The sequence below is a fragment of the Eptesicus fuscus genome, chromosome 21, assembly GCF_027574615.1.
Source record: "Eptesicus fuscus isolate TK198812 chromosome 21, DD_ASM_mEF_20220401, whole genome shotgun sequence".
Lineage (NCBI taxonomy): Eukaryota > Metazoa > Chordata > Mammalia > Chiroptera > Vespertilionidae > Eptesicus > Eptesicus fuscus.
The window spans coordinates 44,607,227-44,630,482 of record NC_072493.1 but is presented as its reverse complement, the minus strand read 5'-3'; the positions used below and the strand labels follow the sequence as shown (position 1 = coordinate 44,630,482).

The window sequence follows — 23,256 nt, the reverse complement described above, 5'->3', positions numbered from 1 at the left end:
GATCAGGCTGGCAGGCAGAAGTGGTTAGGGGCAATCAGGCAGGCAGGCAGGTGAGTGGTTGGGAGCCAACAGTTCTGGATTGTGAGAGGGATCGGGCCTAAATGGGCAGTCAGACATCTCTCGAGAGGTCCCAGATTGGAGAGGGTGCAGGCTGGGCTGTGGGACATACACCCCCGCCCCATGCATGAATTTCATGCACCGGGCCTCTAGTAGGATAAATAAAGAGCTCAGTGGGAAAAAAACAAACAGACTAGCTTCCTTGTCCACCTGCCCCACCCCATCTCCAGTTGGCTCTCCCAACGTCCTCTCCCCTCCCCAATGGGCTCCAGAACGCTGACCCTTCACCTCCTTCAACCACCTCTTCACACACTATTCATGAGCTTGACCTTGTCTTCATCCACTCATTCACCCAAATAAACTGATGTTGATTACCATGACATGTACTGATGCCAATCATAAAATAATAGGACTATTAGCAAGGGCAACTTCAGTAATATTTATCACCCATCTAGGCTATATTCATAGAGGCTGACTCCCTAGAAATAAGATTTACTGGGGCCTCCTCAAATCACAATAATGCTATGTTTATAGAGGCTTCATCCCAAAATAATGGCAATTGAGGCCTTCTCTAATCCTACTTTACTGAGGCCTCGTTAAGTAGGCTTGTTCCAGTAATCATATTTATAGGGGCTTACTCTAGCAACGGTGATGTGGTGACTGCAGACTCACACCTCCAACTCCTTACTCAGCCGTTCCGCTCGAAAAGAAGAGGCGTCTCACGCCTCACATATCTGACGCCGAGTTCCTGGTCCCTCTCACACCCCACACCTGCTCCCCCCATGGTCTCCCCGTCTTAGTAAACGACAACTCCATGTTCATCCAGCTGCTCAAGCCACGCACGCACGCATGCACGTTGGGATCTTCCTCGGCTGCTTTCTCTGTTACATTCCACATCTGATTCATCAGCCAATGGCGTTGGCTCTACCTTTAAAATGTGTTTAGGAATTTGACGTGTGCTTCACCAGTGATCACCCTAATGCAAGCCACCTCCCTTCTGTCCGTCGTCTGTCACCTGGCTTATTGCCACACCCTCCTAACCAGCTCAGCCCTTACCCTGCCTGCCCTCCTCCACCTACAGTTCATTTTCTAGGCAGCGTCTGGAGAAATATTAAAATCATGTCACTCCTGCCCTGGCCGGTGTTCCTCAGTGGCTAAAGCATTGGCTTGCACACCAAAGGGTGGCGAGTTCAATTCTTTAAAAAAAAAAAATATTTTATTTTTATTGATTTTTTACAGAGAGGAAGGGAGAGGAAGAGAGAGTTAGAAACATCGATGAGAGAGAAACATTGATCAGCTTGCCTCCTACACACCTCCTACTGGGGATGTGCACGCAACCAAGGTACATGCCCTTGTCCGGTATCGAACCTGGGACCCTTGAGTCCGTAGGCCGACGCTCTATCCACTGAGCCAAAACTGGTTAGGGCGCAAGTTCAATTCTTGTTAAAGGGCAAGTACCTGGATTGCAGGAGGTAAATAATCAATGTGTCTTGTAGGGAGGGGTTATAGGGTTAAGTCTCGGACTGACCTGTTGGCAAAGTCAAAAACAAGTCCCAGCTTAGAGGACACAGCCCTCTTAGCATAATTAAGCTTGACCTTATGACGCTCCCTAGATCCTTCCTGGGTAGCTAATGGGCTGTGGGAGGTGCAGCAAGTGCTGCCAAAAACAAGTGAAACTCACAAAGAGCACTGTAACTATGGTGACCACTACCTTGTTTACCTCTGACTATAAAATAAAGGCTCAGCTTGCCGTCTGGATCTGTTCTGTGGTCTGAGCCAGGCACAGGAGATCCACCTAGACCAGTGATGGGCAACGTTTTGAGCTTGGTGTGTCAAACTTCGCCAAAAAAACTGAGCATAACTCGGGTAGTGTGTCACTTTGAGGAAAAAACATTTATTTCGCAAATGTTTCATCCTCGGCATGCAGCCGTCTCAGCGGCCGCGTGTCATCAGAAATGGCTACGCGTGTCAGTGCTGACATGCGTGTCACAGGTTCGCCATCACGGACCTAGACCCAGCTCATTCTCTCTGTCCGTCTTTTCTTCATCCTTCGCCAGCCTCCCTCAGGCTCGCCGAACCCTTGGCTGTGCTGGCGAGGCACAGTGTCTATCTCACATCGATGTTTCTCTCTCCTTCTCTCCTCATTCCCTTCCACTTTCTCTAAAAATCAATGGGAAATAATATCTTCAGGTGATGATAACAAAAAATAAATCATGTCACTCCCGCTCTAAGCCCCCCAGTGGCTCCGATCTCAGGTAAAAAAAAAACCAAAACCCCAAAACTAAAGTCTATCCAGGTCATTCAAAATGCCCTGTGTTCTGGCCCTGCTAACTCTCTGACTTAATCCCCCCCCCCCACTCACGACAGTTCAGGGGTCCCGGAGGCCACCCCTGGGTTCAGTGAGTTGCTAGAAGGACTTAGAGAGCTCAGGAAAACGGTTGCACTCACAGTTAAGTTATTACAGCGAAAGGGTACAATTTAACATCAGCAAAGGAAGGAGCGGCATCCAGGTGAGACCAGGCCCCAGGCCCCCGTTGTCTCGGCCAGTGGGGCCGTAAGGACAGCACTTACTTCTCCCAACAGGGATGCGTGAGGACGCCCACAGAGTCCTGCCAACAGGAGCAGCTCACCCAAACCCTGGTGTCCAGGGTTCTCATGGGAGGTCAGGCAAGAAGCACCCCCATGGCTGGCCTTAGTTATTCAGTTTCCAGCATCTCCAGGGGTCAAACTGATGTAGTAGACACCTCCCCATCCCCACCCCCACCCCCACATCGATAGCATAAACTATCTGGTGTGGCCCAAGGCCTCCGGGTACACAGAGACCCTTAGCAGACAGGAGGTTCCTCCCAGGACTAGGCAAGGTCAAGCTTTCTTTGGTCAATGATAGTGGTGGGACTTAGGGAGATGAGAAACAGGGTTACAGCCTTGAACTTGGAAATGGGGTGAACATGAAATGGGGTGAAGGTGAAGGTGATTCATAGGGGTTGGGGGTAAGTATGAGAAAGGAAGTGGATGTAGGACTGGGGCTGGGGCTGGGATTGGAGACATTCTGGTGTGAGGAAGGCAATGAGGATGGGGTTAAGTCTCAGGATGAGGGTGGGTGTGGGTTTGTAGATGGGGATGGGGTGAGTTTGGGGTTGGGTTTGCCAATAAGAATGGGGTTAGGTTGTGGGATAGGGAGGGTGTTAAATTAGGGATTGGAGCTGGGGTTAAGAGATGGGCTGGGACGGGATGGGTTAAGAGCTGGTTTGGGAAATTGGGTTGGGGTTGGAGCTTGAGTTATTTTATTTATTTATTTTTATTATTATATATATATATATTTTTATTGATTTTTTACAGACAGGAAGGGAGAGGGATAGAGAGTTAGAAACATCGATGAGAGAGAAACATCGATCAGCCGCCTCCTGCACGCCCCCTACTGGGGATGTGCCTGCAACCAAGGTACATGCCCTTGACCGGAATCGAACCCGGGACCCTTCAGTCTGCAGGCCGACGCTCTATCCACTGAGCCACACCGGTCAGGGCATGGAGCTGGAATTATTGATGCAGGTACTGTGATCCTCATGTTCAAGCTGGCCGTGCTCAGAGCTGAGCTGTGTGAACTCACACGTCAGAGGAGGATGTGGGTGTGTTTTCTCCTCCACAGACGTTTACAATTGTGATTCTCTACCTTCTGCCTGCCCCTGAGCATACGCTGCCAGCAGGGGCCCAGGAACCTGCCACCTGCCCACGCACCCCTTCCTCCCTCCGGACCTGGTGTCCACGTCTCCAGCTCCTTTCTCCTTCAGCCCCAGGCATCATGGAGACCTTAGAGTGGGGGGGCCCCCCTCTCCCAGAACGGAAGGTTGCAGCACCCACAGGAAAACATGACACATCCCCCAACTGTCCCGTGTGGCCACATCCCTCCCCTCATTGAACTCACACCCTGGCCTCCTGTGCCAACCCCAACTCTGAACCCCCAAGCCTCTCTGTCCTCTCTTCCGGGAAGCCCCCCCTCTGGTGTTGAGCAAGGCTCCGAGGGTGAGAGCTACAGAACCCGAGACAGCAAGGCAGGTTCTGAACCACTGACCAAACCACTGATGACACCCTTCCCCACCAGACACTGTGAGTGGGGGACCAGGACCGCGGGGAGGGGAGACCTTATCGTTACAACCCAGGAAGGGAGGGTGTGTGAGAATCCGTTGCCAGGAACTGAAATGGGTGAAACAGAACCAGTTTGGTCTTAAGGAGCCCAGGCCTCCCCCACCACCTTCCCCCCAGAGCTGCTTCAACTGCTTGCTGGCTTTGTTTTTTGGGGGGCTCAGAGGACCCAGGAGTCTGGATCCATAGCCTCTTCTCTCAGAGACCCAGGAACCCAGCGCTCACCCCCATGGAGCCCTATCGGTCCCTGGCCCTGCTGGCTGGCACCCTGGCCCTGGTCTTTGCCTTGGTTGCTCTGAGCACGGATTTCTGGATCGTGGCCATCGGGCCTGGCTTTTCAATTCACTCGGGCCTCTGGCCGCAGGGGCATCTAGTAGAAGGTAAGGGGGAGTGGTGTGTCTTGCCTGGGGGACAGGGGAGAACCAGAGGGGACAGGTCCTCAGAGGTCTCCTTTCTGAGCAGCCTTCATCCACGTGACGCAGTCCTTCAGCATTCTAGCCGCCCTGAATGGCCTGATGTCTCTGGGCCTCCTGGTCTTGTCCTACATCCCCTCACTGTCCGCCCCGGGCCGTGGCCCCCGGATCTCGGCCATCCAAGCCTTTGTTTCAGGTAAGGAATCTGGACTGCCCGTGGGCCTCGGGGACTGTGAATTCCCGCAGAGGGGCTGAGCAGTCTTCTTGTCTCTTGTCTCAGCCCTCTTCATGCTGGTGGCCATGGCCGTCTACACCGGTTATCACTGGAGACATCAACACCCCCAGATCCAGTTCTTCTTCTCCTGGTCCTTCTACCTGGGCTGGGTTTCAGTTCCTCTCTGGCTCATTGCAGGTGACTGTTGCCCCAGGGAGTTCAGGAGGGCCCACTGGGGGTTCTGTGGGAGCAGGTGGGGGCGGGGGCAAGTGCTAACCTCCCTCTGCCACCCCAGGGAGCCTGGGTCTGGTCGCTCACTCCCGTGCCCCTCGGCCTGGCTACGACCAAGTGTGAGCCCAACATGTGAGCCGAAGGTGAGGACAGCAGGTGGGTTGGAAAGCATCATCCAAGCCTCATCCGGAGCCATGGGGATCACCTGGCCCTCCCTCGGCCCTCACCCCCCAGCCCTTCCATAGCCCCATTGTTTGTTTATTCATCCTTTCAACAACGATTTGCTGCAGTCTGGTTGTTTTGAGATTAATTCCACCAGGACACAAGCTGATGGCACGCCAGCTCCCCGGTGGGCGACACTGGGCCCCCAGAAGGGAATCCAAAACCTCTACCTGCTCTCCGAGGGCTCCCGCCCCAGTGTGGATTCGGGCACTGCCCACGTCCTCTCCCCGCTTCTCTAGCCGTTGTCTGTCTTCTGTTTCCATCTCTCTTCTTCGTCCTCCTTTCTCTGCTCTTCCCTATGCCTTTCTGGCTCCAGCACTTTCCTCTCCACTCCCTCTCGGCCCCTCACCTGCGCTTTCGTTCTCATTGCTCATTTCAGTCGTTCATTCTCTCCTTCTGTGGGCTTTCCCCACGCACATCCTTTCTGCTGGGCCTCGCTGGGGGCTGGGGACGCTGACAGGAGTCAGATCCAGGTGATGCCCACTGGGAGGGGGTGGGGGCTGCAAGTCAGGTGGGGGAGGGGAGGTAACACAGGCCAGGGGACAGGCACAGCCCAGGAAGGATGTGGGACAAAGGGTGATGGTGTTGTGGGGGGTGGAGGTGAGCTCTCTGTGGGGGAGGGGTGTTGAGGGACTTCTTGGGGGCCAAGGAAAGGTTTGGCCCCCAAACATTGTTCCCCGTGTGCTTGTGACCAATCCAGGAGGAAGGATGCCGAGGCAGAGGCATGAGAAGGCTGGAAGTGGGATGTGGGGGTGGGAGATAGAAAATGAGAACGGAGTGGTGGGTGGGAGCCAGGACCCCTAAAGCCACAACTGACTTTCTCTCAGGGGGGGCTGGGGAGCCAGGAGGAGAGCAGAGGCGGGACAGTGTCAGCCCCCCAGCGCCAGCAAGCCCTCTCCGGTGCCATGGGTACAATCCCGGAGAGGCTGAGAGGGAGAAAGGAGCTTGGCAGTGCAACCAACAGGTGGGACATGAGTGAGGACGAGGGCTGACAGGGAACAGGGCATGAGGTGGAAAGGAGGGAGGTAGCCAGAAAGATTCAGGGAGCAGGAGGAACCGGCCTCGGGGATCCAAGGGCTTTGTGGGGTGAAGAGCAAGAAGAAGGTAAGGACAGTGCCAAGGGGTGAGATGGGGGGCGGGGGGGCGGGTCATTCCTGGTTTGGTGGAAGATGCTGAGCTCAGGTGGGAGGTGTTGAGTGCACGGACCTGGGAGATGGCCAGGAGCAGGTGAGGGCTCCAGCCCAAGGTTCGGGAGAGAGACCAGGGCTAGTGATGGAGTCTGGGATGGCCTCAGAGCATCGTGGCCACTGAAGCCGTTAGAGTGAGGAAGCTCGCCTGGGAGAAGGTGCAGGATGCAGGGAGCAGGAAGGGCAGGAGCCTGGGTGGGGGCCTGGGAGGCAGTCAGATCTGGGGATAGGAGTGATTATGGGTCAAGGGAAGAGAGGTTTTTAGGAGGATGTCGTCTACCATGTCCTGGTCCTCAGGCTCCCCGCAGACCTACCATCGGGCTTGGAGCTGTCACTTTGCTGGGTGGTTATCTCTTTAAATGGCCGCCGGGAGGGGGGGTTCTGGAACTCCTGCTGCCTCACAGAGCCTGACCCAGCCTCCCTTCCCCCACCCCTCTGCACCCTGCTTCTAGGAAGCCCTGGGGGCTGGCTGTGAGTCACACAAGTGTGGGGGTGTGGTGTGGAGAGCACCCTGGACAGGCCAAAGGGACATCCCACTGGGTGATGGAGGTCTCTGGAAGGCAGGGGGGTTCCTGATCATTGACTCCTGGGGGGAAGGTCTCACCGTCCCAGGCAGGGGTGCTGGGGGAAGGGCCTGCAGCATTGGGGGGGGGGGGACCTGAAGGAGGGCACCTCCAGGTCCCCAGAAGCAGTGGTCCCAGGCAGGGGTGCTGGGGCAGCAGGCGGGGACATGGAGAGACATGTGGGAGGGGCTCTCAGGGAACCTGGAGGGGGCCTCGGGGTGGGAGGGGTGTTGGCCAATCCAGCCTGTGTGGCCCTCTGCAGCCGCCTCCCTGGCATGGGGGTGAAGCGGAGCCTTCAGTGCGGGGGCACCCTGCTGGGCCTCTTGGCCAACATCTCCACGGTGCTCTCCACGGCCACCAACTTCTGGATCCGCTTCCCCACGGGACACAGCGGCCTGTGGCAGGAGTGTACCCAGGGCACCTGCTCTAACATGCCCTGCCAGTGTGAGGCCCAGGCCGCCCAGATGTTGTCAGCCCCCCAGCCCCCACTACACAGACAGCCCCAGCGCCGACCACAGCTGGCCCCTCCCCTGACTCAACACCTGGGCACCCCCTGGGGGGGGCCCCACCCCACCCCCTCCGCTCCAGCCTCAGATCTAGCTGCCCCTACGTGACCGTGACCGAGGCCACCACCACCATGACAACTACCCCTCGTGGCAACTTCCAAGTCCCCATCCAAACCCCCCGACTCTGCCGCCAGCCCTGTGCCAGTGGGTGGGGGGCGGGCGGTGGCCAGGGGGGCGCCGCGCGGGGCTGAGGCGGCGGCTCTCCCCAGCCACGCTGGCGGTGACCGGGGCGTGCATGGTGCTGGGGGCCGCCTTCAGCCTCGTGGGCTTGGTGATGGCGCTGCGGATCCTGTGTCAGGAGGGCAACCCGCGGGGCCGGACCACGAGCGCTGTCTTCTTCCTCTGCGGTGAGGCAGTATCAGCGCCCCCAGGGGCCACGGGTCTCGACTCAGGGCCTTGGAGAGGGAGCCAAGGAGAGGGGCTGGCGACCCCGAGGAGGGAACCCAGCCAGAGAGGGCGGGGTCAGGGGCGGGACCCGGAGGAGGTGGGCGAGGTCTTCTGGAGAGAGGAGGTCCAGAGGGGGCGTGGCCAGGGCGATGGGCGCGATCTGGGTGGGGCCTGGGTGCAGCCCCCCCCCCCCCCCCGCCCGGCCAGGCCACGCTTATCTGGCGGGTGGGCGGGGCCAGGCCTCCTGCTGCTGATCGCTCTGACAGGCTACACCTTGAAGAACGCGTGGAAAAACGACGTCTTCTTCTCCTGGTCCTATTTTTCGGGGTGGCTGGCGGTACCGTTCTATATTCTCGCGGGTAACTTGGACAGCGGGCAGGGGATGGAGGAGAATATCCGGGGGAACCCTCCTCCCCGCACCAGACTCCCCAGCCGCCCTTCCAGGAAACCCCACTCTCACCTCCCGGGAACTCCCCAACACACTCCACTCCCGGCTTTCATAGGCCCCCACAGAGATGCCCTAGGAGCCCCAAACCCCAGGCCCCTCCCGCCATCCGCCCCTGGACCCACCCCCCCTCCACGCGCGCTCCCCTCCCTCCCTCCCGCCAGGCTTCTGCTTTCTGCTGGCGGACATGATCCTGCAGAGCACGGAGGCCATCGGCGGGTTCCCCGTGTGCTTGTGACCGCAGGCGGCCTGGGGCAGAATAAAGGAACAGCTTAGCGTCCGCCGCTGGCTCCGCCTGCCTTTCTTGGGGAAGTGAGGACTCGGGCACGGGCGACACGCACGCACGTGGGAACGTGACAGGACACGGGGCTCCATGGAGGTTCAGGGAGGGCATAAGGACATGAACCTAGAGGGAATGTGGAACCTATAGGACCTGGGGGACACGGCATGGAGACACGAACACGGAGTGGACAAAGGACACGGATGCGGCCGTCGCTGGTGTGGCTCAGTGGCTAGAGCGTCGGCCTGCGCGGATTGATGGGTCCCGGGTTCGATTCCGGTCAAGGGCACGTACCTCGGTTGCAGGCTAGATCTCCAGCCCAGGGCAGGGTGCGTGCGGGAGGCAACCAATCGAGGTGTCTCTCTCGCATCGATGTTTCTCTCTCTCTTCTCTCCCCCTGCCTCTCTCGGGTGAGGATTAACAAAAAAAAAAAAAAAAAAAAAAAAGGGACATGGATATGGAGGGCAACAGGGACACGGGGCACATGGGGAGGATGTAGAGCAAACGCGGGAGGATTCGGGGGCGTGGGGGCATCGGCTCGGGGTGGGCGTGGGGACACTGGCGCTGCGACTTTGCGAGGCGAGGAAGACCCAGGGAACTGGGGCAGGGGTAGATCGGAGGACGCTGCGAAAGTTTGGAACGACTGGCGCCTTCCCTCCTCCGCTCCCTCCCCCGGGACCGACCTTTCCCCTAGTTCCCGGCCACGCCCCCTTCTCCGAGCCGGTGTCCCTTACCCTCCGGGTTCCGCCTCTCTCTCTGGAATCCGCTTCCCATTGGTCCCCAGCCGTTTGACACACCTCCCTCACTCCGGCCTTCCGATTGGTCCTTTGTTGGGGCGGAGGCGGGCACCGCAGAGTTGACTGGCTGGCGGCCCGGGCGCAGGCGCAGAGCAGGACGAGGAGGCGGGGCCTCAGGGCCTAGGGCCCGAGGGTGCGGCCTGACCCCGCAGGTGGCCGCGGCTGGAAGATGGCGGAGCTGCGCGCGCTGGTGGCTGTCAAGAGGGTCATCGACTTCGCCGTGAAGGTGACCGGGCCCCCCTCTCCCACCTCCCCGTGCCCCGCGGCCGTGTGCTTCCGGGGTCACGAGCGCACCTTGTATGGCGGGGGGGGGGGTCTTCTCGTAACCTCTGATCTCTGCCCTCTCCTCCTCCCCCCCAAACGTCAAAGTCACACCTGAGGGCAAAGATCCAGAGACTGTGAGGTTCTGACAGCCGATCGACCCTCCGGGGCTGTGACCCCGTTTCCTTTTCTCCGCTTCTGAACTCACTGCCTTAATAATTGCGTGCAGGGCGAGTTACCGCCTCTATTTCTGACCCGCTGGTGGAGTCGTGTTCCCTGTTTAACACACGGAGAAACTGAGGCACAGAGCGGTCACTGAGCCGGGAAGGGGCGGAGCCGAGATTCCCATCCAGGTCCGTCTGCTCCTCACCCCAGCCAGTGCTCTGCACACAAGCCATGCTTTCCCGCGCCAGGCGGCATTGCAAACCCCACGGACTGTGTCACAGAGCAGGAATCGTGCTGCCATGGAGCTCAGACCAGGTGCCCAGGGAACCCAGATCTGTTCCACCTCCATAGCTGGAAAGGAGGGGAAAGTGCTCCATGGAGTCAGAAGCCAGTCTGATAAGTTGGTGGGATGGCTCACATCCTCCATGAGGCGGTTTGGGGACCTCTCTGAGCGCCTGGCTCGTCCCCAGAGAGAAGCTGGTGTGGACAGAGGCGAATCAGACACACTGCCCCAGGCCACTCACTGCCTCTCAGAACTTGTCCTAAACCAGACAAGGTGGTGACTGTCCACCCATGTCCTGTCCCCCTGGCTGCCTCCCCACCCCCAGCAGACCCGGAGCCTGCCTCTGTGTCCCCAGCATCGCCCCGCACAGGACCTGGCGTGCTGGAGGCCTCCGGCGGGTGAAACCGGGGCCCCTGCCAGGTTGGGGTGTGTGTTGGGGAGGAGCCAGACCCCAGTGTGAAAAGTCAGTGATTATAACAGCTCACCTTTGGGGGATATTTACCTGTTCACCAGGCAGCGTTCTAAGTCCTTGGCTGAGATGAACCCATTTAGTCCTTTCAGCATCCTCCAGGCCAGCGGTTTTCAACCATGGTGCCTGGGCTCGCTGCTGTGCCAGCAGAACTTTTCAAACGTGCAATACCTGACTATTTAGTCAGGGGCACTGACCCCATACCCCTTAGACTGTAAAAAAAAAAAAAAAAAAAAAATGACAACAGCCAACACATCAATAGCCATCCAACGTGAATGAGTCCAAATTATACCAATTTTTTTTTGTCAGATCGGCAAAAAGCATCATATATTTTGTGGTGTGCAGAATTTTAGTCGCTTATGCGTGCTGTGAGATGAAAACGATTGAAAATCGCTGCTCTAGATTTATTTACTTTAAAAATATTTTTATTTATTTCAGAGATGAAGGGAGAGGTAGAGAGAGATAGAAACATCAATGATTGAGAGAGGGTCATTGATTGGTTGCCTTCTGCACGCCCTACACTGGGGATCGAGCCCACAACCCGGGCATGTGCCCTTAATTGGAATTGAACCCGGTAGGGACCCTTTAGACCGCAGGCTGACGCTCTATCCACTGAGCCAAACCAGCTAGGGCTCACTGCTCTAAATTTATTTATTTATTTATAAATATATTTTTATTGATTTCAGAGAGGAAGGGAGAGGGACAGAGAGATAGAAACATCAATGATGAGAGAGAATCATTGATCGGCTGCCTCCTGCACGCCCCCCACTAGGGATCAAGCCCATAACCCGGGCATGTGCCCTTGACCAGAATCAAACCCCGGACCCTTCAGTCTGCAGGCCGATGCTCTATCCACTGAGCCAAACTAACTAGGGCGGCTCTAGATTTATTAATCCCATTGGGCAGGTGAGAAAACTGAGGCCCATGAAGGTTCCGTTACTTGCCCGGTTGGCAGCGACCGGCAGTATTGAAACACAGGCAAGCTCTGCTCCAGCTGCCCTCCTCCCATCCCACTCACAGCCGCCGACCTCCTGGCAGCTCTGGCAGAGGCGTGGGCCCCAGGCCTTTGGAGACTTGCTCCTCTCGGATTTCTGGGACTCGACTCTGCTGGTTCCCTCTGGCCTCCCAGGGATCCTTTGGGCTCTGTAGCCCCCCAGCCTCCCCTCTCCGCCCCGCTGGGCCTCTGCCCCAGCTCCCAGCCCTGGTCCCTGGCCTGAGATGCCTGGGCCGTATCTGTCTCCCCACCGGGCAGGCTCACGCTGAACTCAGCTGTGGGTCCCGGCATCGCCCAGCCTGGGGCCCTGCACGGGTGCCTCTGCTGTGCATGCCCGAGAGGGGAACTGTGCAGGGTCCTGGTATCCGCTCCTGAACTTTCCTGAAGTGTGGGTGCTGCCTGCCCCTCCCACAGTCCCAGGGCCCCCTCCATGGCATCCTGTCTCGGAAGGGATGTGTCTATTGATGTCCCTTTCTGAACAAATACATGATTCCAACACTGGCAACAACCTAATCACCGGGCCAGAGACGGGCACCCCTCCTTCCCTCACCTCCCCCAGCCCATCAGCTCTCAGCCCCAACCCCCTGCCCCCTCCATCTCCCTCTTCTCCATCCTATTCCCTCTTCCCCAGCCTCATGGGCACAGCAGTTGAGGCCTCACCTTCTCCCACCTGGACCCTTGCCCCAGCCTCCTTCCCGGCTCCTGTCTCTCCCCTCCAGCACAGATCCCCCCAGCCTCAGGGGTCTCCTAGCACCTGGAGCTGCCCCACCCCTCCCGTGGCCCAGCACCCTCAGGACAAAGTCCCACCCCTCAGCCTGGGGTTCAAGGCCCCTCGAGGTTCAGCCCCAGTCCCCTGTTCAGCCACCCGTATCCCCCTGCCGCCTCTCACCCTTTGTGCTTTCCCAACACAGCAGGCTGCCTCCTGCCTTGGGCCTTCGTCCCTGCTGTGCCTTCTGCCCGGGCACCTTCCACTTCACCCTCCAACCTCTGCTTCTCGTGCCCCTGCCTTGTCCTGCCTCACTCCGACCTGCTGTACATCAGAGCTTAGTGGATCGGCACAGCCTCCTCCAGGGAGCCCCCCATCTCGCCTCCTTGAGCAGTCTTGGTGCGCCCCGGGGTGCCTCTGCAGGCCTTGGGCTTCCCTTTCTTAGCCTCCCCACACTGAGCTGGGATCCTGCTTACCCAGATGGCAAACCCCACCCCGGCAATTCCTTTCGGGGTGTGCCGGCTCTGACCCACCCCTGTGTTCCCAGCCTCCCTCCCTCACCTCCTTCCAGTCTGTTCAACGGCATCTCTGTGAGGCCTTCCCTGCTCACCTGCCTAAATCTCAGCCGCACAGTCCCTGTCTGCTTCCTTGCTGTTACCCCCCTTCTCCCCGCACCCGACCTTTATCACTTTGGGACCCATGAGGTAGTTCACAGGTTTCTTGCTTTAGTGACTGTCTCCCCTCCCAGGGTCTGAGCTCTGGCTGGGGAGGAGGGTCTGTCTGGTGCCCTCATTGCCATCTGGGTTAGACAGCGGGTGCGCTGCCGGGAGGTTCAGAGTGGAGACTCCGAGCCCAGCTGCCCGGGTCTGCGTCCTACTGTGTGGCCTTCGGGGAGTTGCTTAGCCTCTCTGAGCCTCATTTTCCTCCTCTGTACAACAGGGATAACGATAGTACTTCCTTTATTGGGTTGTCATGGAGGTTAAATAAGCTCTTCAAACAGTAACCGGCACGCAGTAAGGGTGGGCTGGCACTCAGTGATGTTGTTGTTATTGGTAGTAATAGCGATGGAAGTTTATTTAGTCATTTATTCAAAGCGTAACAAATGCGCTGCTCAGTGTGAATGTGGGTGTCTGTGTCTGTGTCACTGTGTCTGTGTCACTGTCTCTGTGTCTCTGGCTGTCTGTGTGTGTCTGTGTGTGTGTGTGTGTGTCACTGTCTCTATGCTGTGTGTGTTTGTCTCTGTGCTCTGTGTGAATGTGTCTCCGCTGTCCATGTGTGGGTCTGTGTCTCTGTGTGTCTGTGGCTGAATATGAGTGTGTCTGTCTCGTGTGTGTGTGTGTGTGTCTGTGTCTGTGTCTCCCTATGTGTGTATCTGTGTCTGTGTGTGTGTGTGTATCTGTATGTCTCTGTGTGTGTGTGTCTGTGTCTCTGTGTATGTGCCGGTGTCTCTGGCTGTCTGTGAGTGTGTCTGTGTGTGTGTATGTGTGTGTGTATGTGTCTGTGTCTGTGTCTGTCTCTGTGTGTGTGTCTGTGTCTGTCTCTGTGAGTGTGTCTGTGTCTGTGTCTGTGTCTGTGTCTCTGTGAGTGTGTCTGTGTCTGTGTCTCTGTGAGTGTGTCTGTGTCTGTGTGTGTGTCTGTCTCTGTGTCTGTGTCTGTCTCTGTGAGTGTGTCTGTGTGTGTGTCTCAGTGAGTGTGTCTGTGTGTATCTGTGTGTCTCTCTGTGTCTGTCTGTGTCTCTGTGAATGTGTCTGTGTGTGTGTCTGTGTGTGTGAGTGTGTCTGTGTGTGTGTCTGTCTCTGTGTCTGTGTGTGTGTGTGTGTCTGTGTGTGTGTGTGTGTGTCTTGTCTGTGTGTGTGTGTGTGTCTGTGAGTGTGTCTGTGTGTGTGTCTGTGTCTCTGTGAGTGTGTCTGTGTCTCTGTGAGTGTGTCTGTGTCTGTGAGTGTGTCTGTGTGTGTGTGTGTGTATCTGTGTGTGTGTCTGTGTGTGTCTGTGTGTGTGTATCTGTGTGTGTGTCTGTGTCTCTGTGAGTGTATCTGTGTGTGTGTCTGTGTCTATGTGTGTGTCTGTGTCTGTGTCTCTGTGAGTGTGTATCTGTGTGTGTGTCTGTGTCTCTGTGAGTGTATCTGTGTGTGTGTCTGTGTCTATGTGTGTGTCTGTGTCTGTGTCTCTGTGAGTGTGTATCTGTGTGTGTGTCTGTGTCTCTGTGAGTGTATCTGTGTGTGTGTCTGTGTCTATGTGTGTGTCTGTGTCTGTGTCTCTGTGAGTGTGTATCTGTGTGTGTGTCTAGGCCCTGGGGTATTAATAGGCATTTGGCAGCCACTGACACCCACTCCTGGCCAAGGACACATGTCCATGAGGCTGATGACGCTTAATCTTTAGGGCTTTCAGGCCCAAGGAGAGGCTTGAGCATTTCTGTGTCCATGATTAGCTCTCCGTTCCCGTAAGGAGGACCCTCCAAAGAAAGGAAACTTAGGCCCCAAACCCGTTTCCATCTAAAAAATTAATGGAAAAAATACCCTCTGGGGGGATTAACAAAAAGAAAGAGAGAGAGAAACCAGATGACCCGTGCAGCCCAGAGCCAGGCACACAGCTGGGCTCAGCGAGGACCTGCCCCCTGAGGAGAGGTTTGCCCTGCCCCCACGGCCTTTGAAGCGGGTGCTTTCCAAACCAGGTGGTGACCATGCGCTGATCGTGGAATCCCTGTCGAGGGCTGGCATGAAGAGAAACAGAATAGCCCTGGCCACTGTGGTCAGTTGGTTGGGCGCCGTCCTGTGTACCGAGAGGTCGCCGGTTCAATTCCCGGTGAGGACATAGGCCTCGGTTTTGGGCTCGATCCCTGGTAGGGGGTGTGCAGGAGGCACCTGATTGATGTTTCACTCTCACATTGATGTTTCTCTCGCTCTCCTCCCTTCCTCTCTCGCTAAAAATCAATTTAAAAAAAAAGAATAGAAAATGTCATGTATAGTGTATAGAGTAAAGGTTAAGTATCGTCCATCGAACCTCACATTGCAGTGGATTTATATTTACATGTGAACACATGTGTGTACTTACAATACCCTTGGGCGTATCATCAAATGTGTTTCTCGCTGCGGGTGATGCTACGACTGAGAAACAGTCTTTCAGGCCCAAGGAGCAGAGACGAGTCATCTGTCCCGGTGTCTGGGAGAATCTGAGTGAGAGGGTGAGAGGGCGACCCTTCCCCCGCCTGCGAATTCTAACCCCGTCTGTCCCCGGAGACCTGGGGCCCCGGACAAGGCCTTGCGCCTCTCCAGGCCCCCGTGTCCCCATCCAGCCTGTGCGAGGGCTGGCGCTGTGGCCCCGGCCCCTGACCCTGTCTCTTCCCCTCCTGGCTGCACAGATCCGAGTGAAGCCTGACAAGACGGGTGTGGTCACCGATGGCGTGAAGCACTCCATGAACCCCTTCTGCGAGATCGCCGTGGAGGAGGCCGTGCGGCTCAAGGAGAAGAAGCTGGTGAAGGAGATCATCGCTGTCAGCTGCGGGCCCAGCCAGTGCCAGGTGCCAGGGCCCGGGGGGGTGCGCGGCCCGGACCCCTGGGTCTGAGGGAGGAGGGGCTGGGGGCCTGGACCCCTGGGTCTGAGGGAGGAGGGCTGGGGGCCTGGACTCCTGGGTCTGAGGGAGGAGGGGCTGGGGGCCTGGACTCCTGGGTCTGAGGGAGGAGGGGCTGGGGGCCTGGACCCCTGGGTCTGAGGGAGGAGGGGCTGGGGGCCTGGACCCCTGGGTCTGAGGGAGGGGGGGCTGGGGGCCTGGACTCCTGGGTCTGAGGGAGGAGGGGCTGGGGGTCTGGACTCCTGGCTCTCAGGGAGGAGGGGTGGGGGCCTGGACTCCTAGGTCTGAGGGAGGAGGGGCTGGGGGCCTGGACTCCTGGGTCTGAGGGAGGAGGGGCTGGGGGCCTGGACCCCTGGTTCTGAGGGAGGAGGGGCTGGGGGCTTGGACTCCTGGGTCTGAGGGAGGAGGGGCTGGGGAGCTGGACTCCTGGGTCTGAGGGAGGAGGGGCTGGGGGCTTGGACTCCTGGGTCTGAAGGAAGAGGGGGGAATGGGGAGCTGGACTCCTGGGTCTGAGGGAGGAGGGGCTGGGGGCTTGGACTCCTGGGTCTGAGGGAGGAGGGGCTGGGGGCCTGGACCCCTGGGTCTGAGGGAGGAGGGGCTGGGGGCCTGGACCCCTGGGTCTGAGGGGCTGGGGATCAGACTCCTGGGTCTCCCTGGTGCTAGAAGCCAAGTCAAGCCCCTTCTCCTCCCAGGAGACCCTCCGCACTGCCCTGGCCATGGGCGCAGACCGAGGCATCCACGTGGAGGTGCCGGCTGCAGAGGCGGAACGCCTGGGTCCCCTGCAGGTGGCCCGGGTCCTGGCCAAGCTGGCAGAGAAGGAGAAGGTGGGCCTGGTGCTGCTGGGCAAGCAGGTGGGTGTGCCAGCCCCTCCCCATCCCCCATCCCTCGTTGCCCTCTCTTCCTGGGAGTGGGGAGGCCTGAGGTGAGAGGCAGGTGACTCAGGCCCGGGTTCATGGGTCCCAGGCCGAGCAGCCTGGGACTTTGCTATCCCTGCTCCAGAGTTTGAGCAGGAAGGGCAGGGTTACTGTGGGCCTCAGAAGGTCCCCTTAGGGTCCTATGAGGTGGGATTGGAACCCTGGAGGCCTGGGCCACGGCCCATGGGACAGAGCAGAGACAGATGTGCTGGAGGGACAGGGCCCGTAGGAAGGATGGGAGGGAGGAGGGAGGATGGGAGGGAGGACGGAGGATGGGAGGTTGGGAGGGAGGAGGGTGGGGCTGTGCACGGTTGACTTGGAGGGTGGGGCATCCACATGGGTTCTGACCGAGGCCTGGGCTTGAACAGAGACCTGAGGCCGTCGGAGGGCACCCAGGAGCCTCAGGGGCTCTGTGAGCACGGAGGGAGGGCCCAGCTGTGGTGCAGAAAGACCTCGTGAGGAATGGCCTGGAAGGGGAGAGACTGTAGGCCAGGGGTTTGGGGAGGAGGGAAGGGGTTAATAGTGCTCTGAGGCAAGAATTCAACTAGAACCTTCCCCAGCACACGGCATCCCAGGACACCCAGGAGACCCTTCCTCGGGGTCGGCCTCCCCACCCCATCCCATCAGGACAGACCTGGTGGCTCACCCAGGGGAAGGGTTTCGGGGGCGGGGGCCTTCAGAAGAGCCTGGGACAGACAGGAGCTGGACGGGAGATCATGAGGCTGAGAAAGGAGGGCAGAGACAGCGAGGTGAGGTGGTTGCAGAGACCTAGGGGAGGCTCAGAGGTAGAGCTGGGGTCCCCGCGGGGGGGAGACCAGCATTCCAGGGGGCCGGCTCAGCCTGGGGCGAGGGGAGACCGATGGGCCCAGTTAGGTCATTGGGTGTCCCTGCCCAAGCCAGGCAGCTGAAAACAGAGAGAGATGACAGCAGGGGAGTCAGAGTGCAAATCAGGAAACTGAGGCAGGCGGTCTAACCAGAGAAGAGGCCAAAAAGGCACGGTCTGGGTGGGGTGGTGGTGGGGCGGGGGGGCTCAGGTGTCACACCAGCTCCCCCGGTAACAGGTGCTGGTGGCATGGCCTATTGAAGCTTCCTGCATCTAATGCCCTGCTTGTCCTGCGTGTCCGGGACAGCTCCCTGGGCCCGGGCCTCCTGCTGGGGGCCTACTGGATGAACTGGCTACGTTCTTTGCTGTAGGTGCCAGAACCACAGCTCAGAGCAGCTTAAGCCAAAAAGGTGACCTTATTAGCTCATGTGAGGAGAGCTTCAGGCACAGCGTGATCCAGGGTCCACCTGTGCTCCAGACTCCGTTCCTCTGTTTTGGCTTCACACTCTGCGTCTCCATCCAGGCTCACCTCCCACCAACCCAGTGACCCCAGCAGAAACGAGAGCCTCTTTCCCAAGGGCTCCAGCGAAGCTCTCAGGGCTCACTCCCCATTGGTCCAGCTGGAGTCATGCGTTCATCCCGGAGCCAATCACTGGAGTCAGGGACAGAATGTTCTCATTGGCCCAGATCCCTTCACTCAGCTCCCCAGTGTGGCCCGCCCAGGGCCTGGCTCACAGGAGGATTCTGTGAATATTTAGGCGGGGCAAAGATTTGGCCTTGGGGATACTGGGTGCCCCTGGATGAGTGACTGCCTGTCTCTGGGCCCAGTTGAGGGGATGGGATCAGCAAACTGTGGTCCATGGAGACGACAATTTGGTAAATAAAGTTTTATTGGAACGCCCGCACATCCATTCGTTTATACAGACACGCGCTGTCTATGGCTGCTCAGGCACTACAGCGGCGGAGCTGAGGCGCTGGGACAGAGACCACGGGATCCTGCCGACCCCTGTTGCAGACACAGGCCCCGATAGTGCGTGAGAAGCCCCCTTGTCATACGGTCTTCTCTTTCCCCGCTCAGGCCATTGATGATGACTGTAACCAGACGGGGCAGATGACTGCTGGGTTTCTGGACTGGCCACAGGTGGGTGAGGCTGGAGTGGGGAGCGCCTGCTGTGGGCTCAGAACATGGTCACCTGTCCCTGCCCTTCCAGGGGGAGGCAGACGAAAAGCAGGACAGCTGCTCCAGCGGGCAGGAAGGAGAGTGCCCATCAGGGACACCTGGCCTCGTCTGCTCCTCAACCACACCAGCTCGTCCCCGCCTCAGGGCCTTCGCACTTGCTGTTCCCTCCGCCTGGAACATGTTCCCCTGAGATTATCTCAGGGCTTTTCACTCCCCCTGCAGTGGAGACCTCTCAGACATCATCTCTTCCGAGAGGCCTTCCTTGCCCACCTGTACGAGATACTCATGCCCCCTCCAAACTCCAGATTCCCCAGTCTCCGCCTCTGCCAGTCCAATTGAAATGCAAGCCACAGACGCAACTTAAAGTTTTTTCATAGCCACATTAAAAAAGTGCAAAGAAGCTGGCAAAATTAATTTTAATGATATTGTATTTAACCCATTATATCTTAAATATCATTTCAACATGTAATCAATATAAAAAATATTGAACTATTTTGGATTCTTTTTAAAAACTTTTCCATTTCAATATTTTTATTTTACTTTTCAATTACAGTTTATATTTGGTATTATTTTGTATTAGTTTCAAGTGTACAGCATAGTGGTTAGATAATCATATACTTTACAAAGTGATCTCCCTGATATTTCAAGTACCCACCTGACACCATACATAATTATTACAATACTGGAGGCCCGGTGCACGAAATTCATGCACTGGAGGGGTGGGTCCCTCAGCCCGGCCTGCGCCCTCTTGCAGCCTGGGACCTCTCAGGGGGTTGGGCCTAAGCTGGCAGTCAGACATCCCTCTCACAGTCCAGGGCTCTCGCAGTCCGGGATCCCTCACTCCTTACCGCCCACCTGCAATGGAAGCAGGAGAGGCTCCCGCCACCACCGCTGCACTCGCCAGCCATGAGCCTGGCTTCCCGTGTTGAGCATCTGGCCCCTGGTGGTCAGTGCACATCATAGTGACGGTTGTTCCGCAGTTCAGTTGATTTGCATATTAGGGTTTTATTATATAGGATTGATTTCAGAGAGGAAGGGAGAGGGAGAGATAGAAACATTAATGGTGAGAGAGAATCAGTGATTGGTTGCCTCCTGCACGCCCCCTATTGGGTATTGAGCCTGCAACCCAGGCAAGTGCCCTGACCGGAATCAAACAGGTGACTTCCGGTTCATGAGTTGACGCTCAACCACTGAGCCATGCCTGCTGCCCCCACCTACCCCTCCCCCTGTATTTGAACTTGATGTCTATAGATCACCTTGCAGGATGCTTCCTCTTCTGTTGTCATTCATTCTTGCCTCTGCTGCACTCCGCAGAGTAGCCAATGGAGGACTGCTCGGGGCCTGCCCTGAATTAATCTGCCCAATCCCCCTACGCTGTCTCTCCCCAGGGCACCTTTGCCTCCCAGTTGACGCTGGAAGGGGACAAGGTGAAGGTGGAGCGGGAGGTTGATGGAGGCCTGGAGACCGTGCGCCTGAAGATGCCTGCCGTGGTGACCGCCGACCTGCGGCTCAATGAGCCCCGGTATGCCACGCTGCCCAACATCATGGTGAGCAGCTGGCAGATGGGTCACGGGTCTGGGGATGGGTGAGTGCTGTAGGCCCTGTGCCTCTCTGGTGTTCAGATGGGAGGAGACAGGATCCAAGGGACAGGTCCTCCAAAGGAAGAGATCACTGGCCATCTGGGCTAACAGAGAGGGTCCACGGGGCCATCTGTGCCGAGAATGAGAGCGCATGGGGCTGTTTGGCTAACAGGGAGGGCTTGCTGTTTACCTCAGCCAATGAAAGCCTTGATCAGACAATAAAGAGGGTTCCCCTTGTCATTACACCAATAGGACAGTTCATTCTGGAATCCTAGCCAAATGAGGAGGGTTTATTGGGTCACCTCAGCTAGCGGGGAGAGTTCAGTGGGTCATCTTGGCCGTTAGGATGGGCTCAATGAGTCACCTCAGCCAATAGGGAGGGTTCAGTGGTCACCTCAGCCAATAGGGAGATTTCAGTGGTCACCTCAGCCAATAGTGAGGGTTCAGTGGGTCATCTCAGCCAGTAGGGAGCGTTCAATGGGTCATCTAATCCAATAAGATGGGTTCATTGAGTCATGTCAGCCAATAGGGTGAGTTTAATGGATCAGTTTGGCCAAAAGTCCAATGAGTTATTACTGCCAGAGGATGAGTTTGCCAGTTCATTCGAGCCAGTGGAGGCTGTTGACTGAAGGAGGACTCCGCAATAGGAGGGCTTCCCAGGTCATCCCAGGCAACAGGAGTCGTCTGCACCAGGTGTGGCCCTGTAAGAGGTCACATGTGTCCTGGCCAGTGGGCAGGTCCAGAAGGGTCCAGCCCATGGGAGTCCTTCAGCGGATGTGGCACCCCTGGGGGCTGCAGGAGGGTGGGCAGGGGGCTCGGCGGCCTTGTGATCTGTGGCTTCCTGTACGTAGAAAGCCAAGAAGAAGAAGATCGAGGTGCTCAAGGCTGGGGACCTGGGCGTGGACCTGACCTCCAAGCTCACTGTGGTGAGTGTGGAGGACCCGCCCCAGCGCACGGCTGGCGTCAAGGTGGAGACCACGGAGGACCTGGTGGCCAAGCTGAAGGAGATCGGGCGGATTTGAGCCCCGTCCGTGAAACTTGGCAATAAAACTATGACTCTCGACGTCTGTCTCTGTTACCTCATTCCATGGACACCCATTCCTTGATTCATTCAACAAACATTTACTTAGTTTTCCTGTGTGCCAGGCCCTGTGCTGGGCAACGCCGGAGACCCAGGTGAGTCACGTCCAGTCCCTGCCCCTGAGAAGCTTCCATGTTGAAGGGGGATGGACGTGGGCAAAGGCAACCGTGAGGTGGGGTGCCGGGTGCTGTACGTGGAGGCACTGGGACCCACATGGGGAATCTGAGCAGGCCTGTGGGGTCAGAGACTTCCCAGTGTGGTGGCATCTAAGTTGAGTCTTGAAAGACAAATGCCAGTGAGGTGGGGTGGGGGTAAGAAGGGCTTTCATCCACGAGGTGTTTGCTGTCGGCTCCTGGGTGCCAGGCCCCTGCGGAGACTTGGGATACAAGAAGGAAGGAGGCCAGAAGGTCCGATTCTGGTTGGGGAGACAGACAAGCAAGAGATAATCAAAACCTGGTGTGGGAAAGAGCTGGGACCTGGAGTCAGCCTTAGTGACTCTCACACTTACCAGCTGTGAGGTCTTGAGTGAGTTACCTCCCGTCTCTGAGCCTCAGTCTATTCATTTGACCTATTGAGACAGTAAGAGGTCCACGCAGTGGTTACAGCCTGGGTCTGGATCCCGGGACCCTGGGTTCAGATCCTGGCCAATCCTGTCTCCAGGAGAACCTTCGACAACTTCCTACTCTCTAAGCCTGAGTTTCCTCCTCCATCAGGCGCAGTTAGTGACAGTCTGGTTTTCAGTTGTTTGGTGGCGTAACCCAACAATCCTTCAGTTTGTTCATAAACCTGAGATTTGAGCTTGGCAGGGAAAGCTTGCTTCTCTTCCATGGCTCAGATAGGCCAGAGGAACGACATCCAAGATGGATCCATCACAGGCTTGCGAGCTGGCTGCTCACTAGGGGCCATTAATCCTCTCCGTGCCGCTGCTTGAGCTTCCTCACAGCATGGCGGCTGGGCTCCCAGCAGGAGTGGTTCACGATGCAGGAAGTGGAATACGCCAGTCTCTTGAGGCCTCGCTAGAGCGGGGTCACTTCCACTGTTCTCTCTTGGTCTAGAGGTCACAGAGCCTACCAGGCTGCAAGGGGGAGGGGGGGACAGAGACCCTACTCCTTAATGGGAGGAGGGTTGAATTTGCAACTGTCTTTAGACTATAAAACCCACCCCATGGGGGTTTGAAGGGTTAATGCAGCACCCCAAGAACCACACTGGACGTGCAGAAAATGCTCACTATATAGTATTATCATTATTATTATCTGCATGGCGAGAACTCTACCTGGGCAAGCTCAGAGGACTGGTGAGGCCAGCATGGGTGGTAGGAAAAGCTTTCAGGAGTGCCCAGCCTGGCCATCCTGGGCCGAGGCCGCCCAGCTTCTCCCTCTGGCCGTGCAACCTCCGGCCGGCCCGTCTCTGAGCTGCTGTCTCCCGGATGGTAAACACCAGCTCATGGGGCGTTTGGAAGGGTTCAGCCCATAACGTCCGGGAGACATTTTTGCACGGTTCCTGGCACCGGATAAGTGGTAATTATTATTTTGGTTCTTAATAAGAGACCTGAAGGACAAGTTGTGGATTAGCCAGGTTGGAGAGGGGGCGGAGAGCGAGGGAGAGCATTCCAGGCAGAGGAAACTTTGTCTGCTGATCTGGGAGGGGAGAGATGGGCTGAAGAATGGCAATGTGTTCAAAGAGTCAGCGCTGGAGGCGGGAGGGAGCGGGTGGAGTGCGTGGGACTGGGC

At 57.4% G+C, this 23,256-nt stretch overlaps 3 protein-coding genes across 6 annotated transcripts; all 3 read left to right on the top strand.

Moving 5' to 3' along the window:
- Nucleotides 1-3,757: 3,757 nt before the first annotated feature.
- Nucleotides 3,758-5,345, top strand: NKG7 (natural killer cell granule protein 7). Its single transcript, XM_054711317.1, has 5 exons — nucleotides 3,758-4,161; nucleotides 4,400-4,577; nucleotides 4,660-4,806; nucleotides 4,891-5,022; nucleotides 5,120-5,345. The coding sequence occupies exons 2-5, from the start codon at nucleotides 4,427-4,429 to the stop codon at nucleotides 5,176-5,178; spliced, it is 489 nt and encodes a 162-aa protein (XP_054567292.1). The 5' UTR covers nucleotides 3,758-4,161; nucleotides 4,400-4,426; the 3' UTR covers nucleotides 5,179-5,345.
- Nucleotides 5,346-6,890: 1,545 nt separating this feature from the next.
- Nucleotides 6,891-8,706, top strand: CLDND2 (claudin domain containing 2). Of its 4 annotated transcripts, none has more exons than XM_054711316.1 (5): nucleotides 6,891-6,935; nucleotides 7,290-7,471; nucleotides 7,803-7,940; nucleotides 8,247-8,339; nucleotides 8,590-8,706. In XM_054711316.1, exons 2-5 carry the CDS (start codon nucleotides 7,303-7,305, stop codon nucleotides 8,661-8,663), a joined length of 474 nt encoding a protein of 157 aa, XP_054567291.1. In that variant the 5' UTR covers nucleotides 6,891-6,935; nucleotides 7,290-7,302; the 3' UTR covers nucleotides 8,664-8,706. The 4 variants fall into 4 exon arrangements, with proteins under 4 accessions (XP_054567291.1, XP_027985237.1, XP_008152527.1 ...); XM_028129436.2 differs by having other exon boundaries at nucleotides 8,220-8,317; XM_008154305.3 differs by having other exon boundaries at nucleotides 8,220-8,339.
- An 898-nt stretch (nucleotides 8,707-9,604) lies between these two features.
- On the top strand, nucleotides 9,605-21,508 carry ETFB (electron transfer flavoprotein subunit beta). The gene is made up of 6 exons (XM_008154306.3): nucleotides 9,605-9,728; nucleotides 15,739-15,897; nucleotides 16,641-16,799; nucleotides 18,764-18,826; nucleotides 20,254-20,412; nucleotides 21,297-21,508. The coding sequence occupies exons 1-6, from the start codon at nucleotides 9,672-9,674 to the stop codon at nucleotides 21,465-21,467; spliced, it is 768 nt and encodes a 255-aa protein (XP_008152528.1). The 5' UTR covers nucleotides 9,605-9,671; the 3' UTR covers nucleotides 21,468-21,508.
- The last annotated feature ends 1,748 nt before the right edge of the window (nucleotides 21,509-23,256 follow it).

What these genes read in the sequence shown, in the direction of transcription:
- NKG7 (XM_054711317.1), top strand. Translation starts at nt 4,427, where the DNA reads ATGGAGCCCTATCGGTCCCTGGCCCTGCTGGCTGGCACCCTGGCCCTG. An exon ending in GCAGGGGCATCTAGTAGAAG is followed by an intron (nt 4,578 to 4,659) that starts GTAAGGGGGAGT and finishes CTTTCTGAGCAG; the next exon opens with CCTTCATCCACGTGACGCAG. An exon ending in TCCTCTCTGGCTCATTGCAG is followed by an intron (nt 5,023 to 5,119) that starts GTGACTGTTGCC and finishes CTGCCACCCCAG; the next exon opens with GGAGCCTGGGTCTGGTCGCT.
- CLDND2 (XM_008154305.3), top strand. Translation starts at nt 7,303, where the DNA reads ATGGGGGTGAAGCGGAGCCTTCAGTGCGGGGGCACCCTGCTGGGCCTC. An exon ending in CTCTAACATGCCCTGCCAGT is followed by an intron (nt 7,472 to 7,802) that starts GTGAGGCCCAGG and finishes GGCTCTCCCCAG; the next exon opens with CCACGCTGGCGGTGACCGGG. An exon ending in ACCGTTCTATATTCTCGCGG is followed by an intron (nt 8,340 to 8,589) that starts GTAACTTGGACA and finishes CCCTCCCGCCAG; the next exon opens with GCTTCTGCTTTCTGCTGGCG.
- ETFB (XM_008154306.3), top strand. Translation starts at nt 9,672, where the DNA reads ATGGCGGAGCTGCGCGCGCTGGTGGCTGTCAAGAGGGTCATCGACTTC. An exon ending in GCGGGCCCAGCCAGTGCCAG is followed by an intron (nt 15,898 to 16,640) that starts GTGCCAGGGCCC and finishes TTCTCCTCCCAG; the next exon opens with GAGACCCTCCGCACTGCCCT. An exon ending in TGGTGCTGCTGGGCAAGCAG is followed by an intron (nt 16,800 to 18,763) that starts GTGGGTGTGCCA and finishes TTCCCCGCTCAG; the next exon opens with GCCATTGATGATGACTGTAA.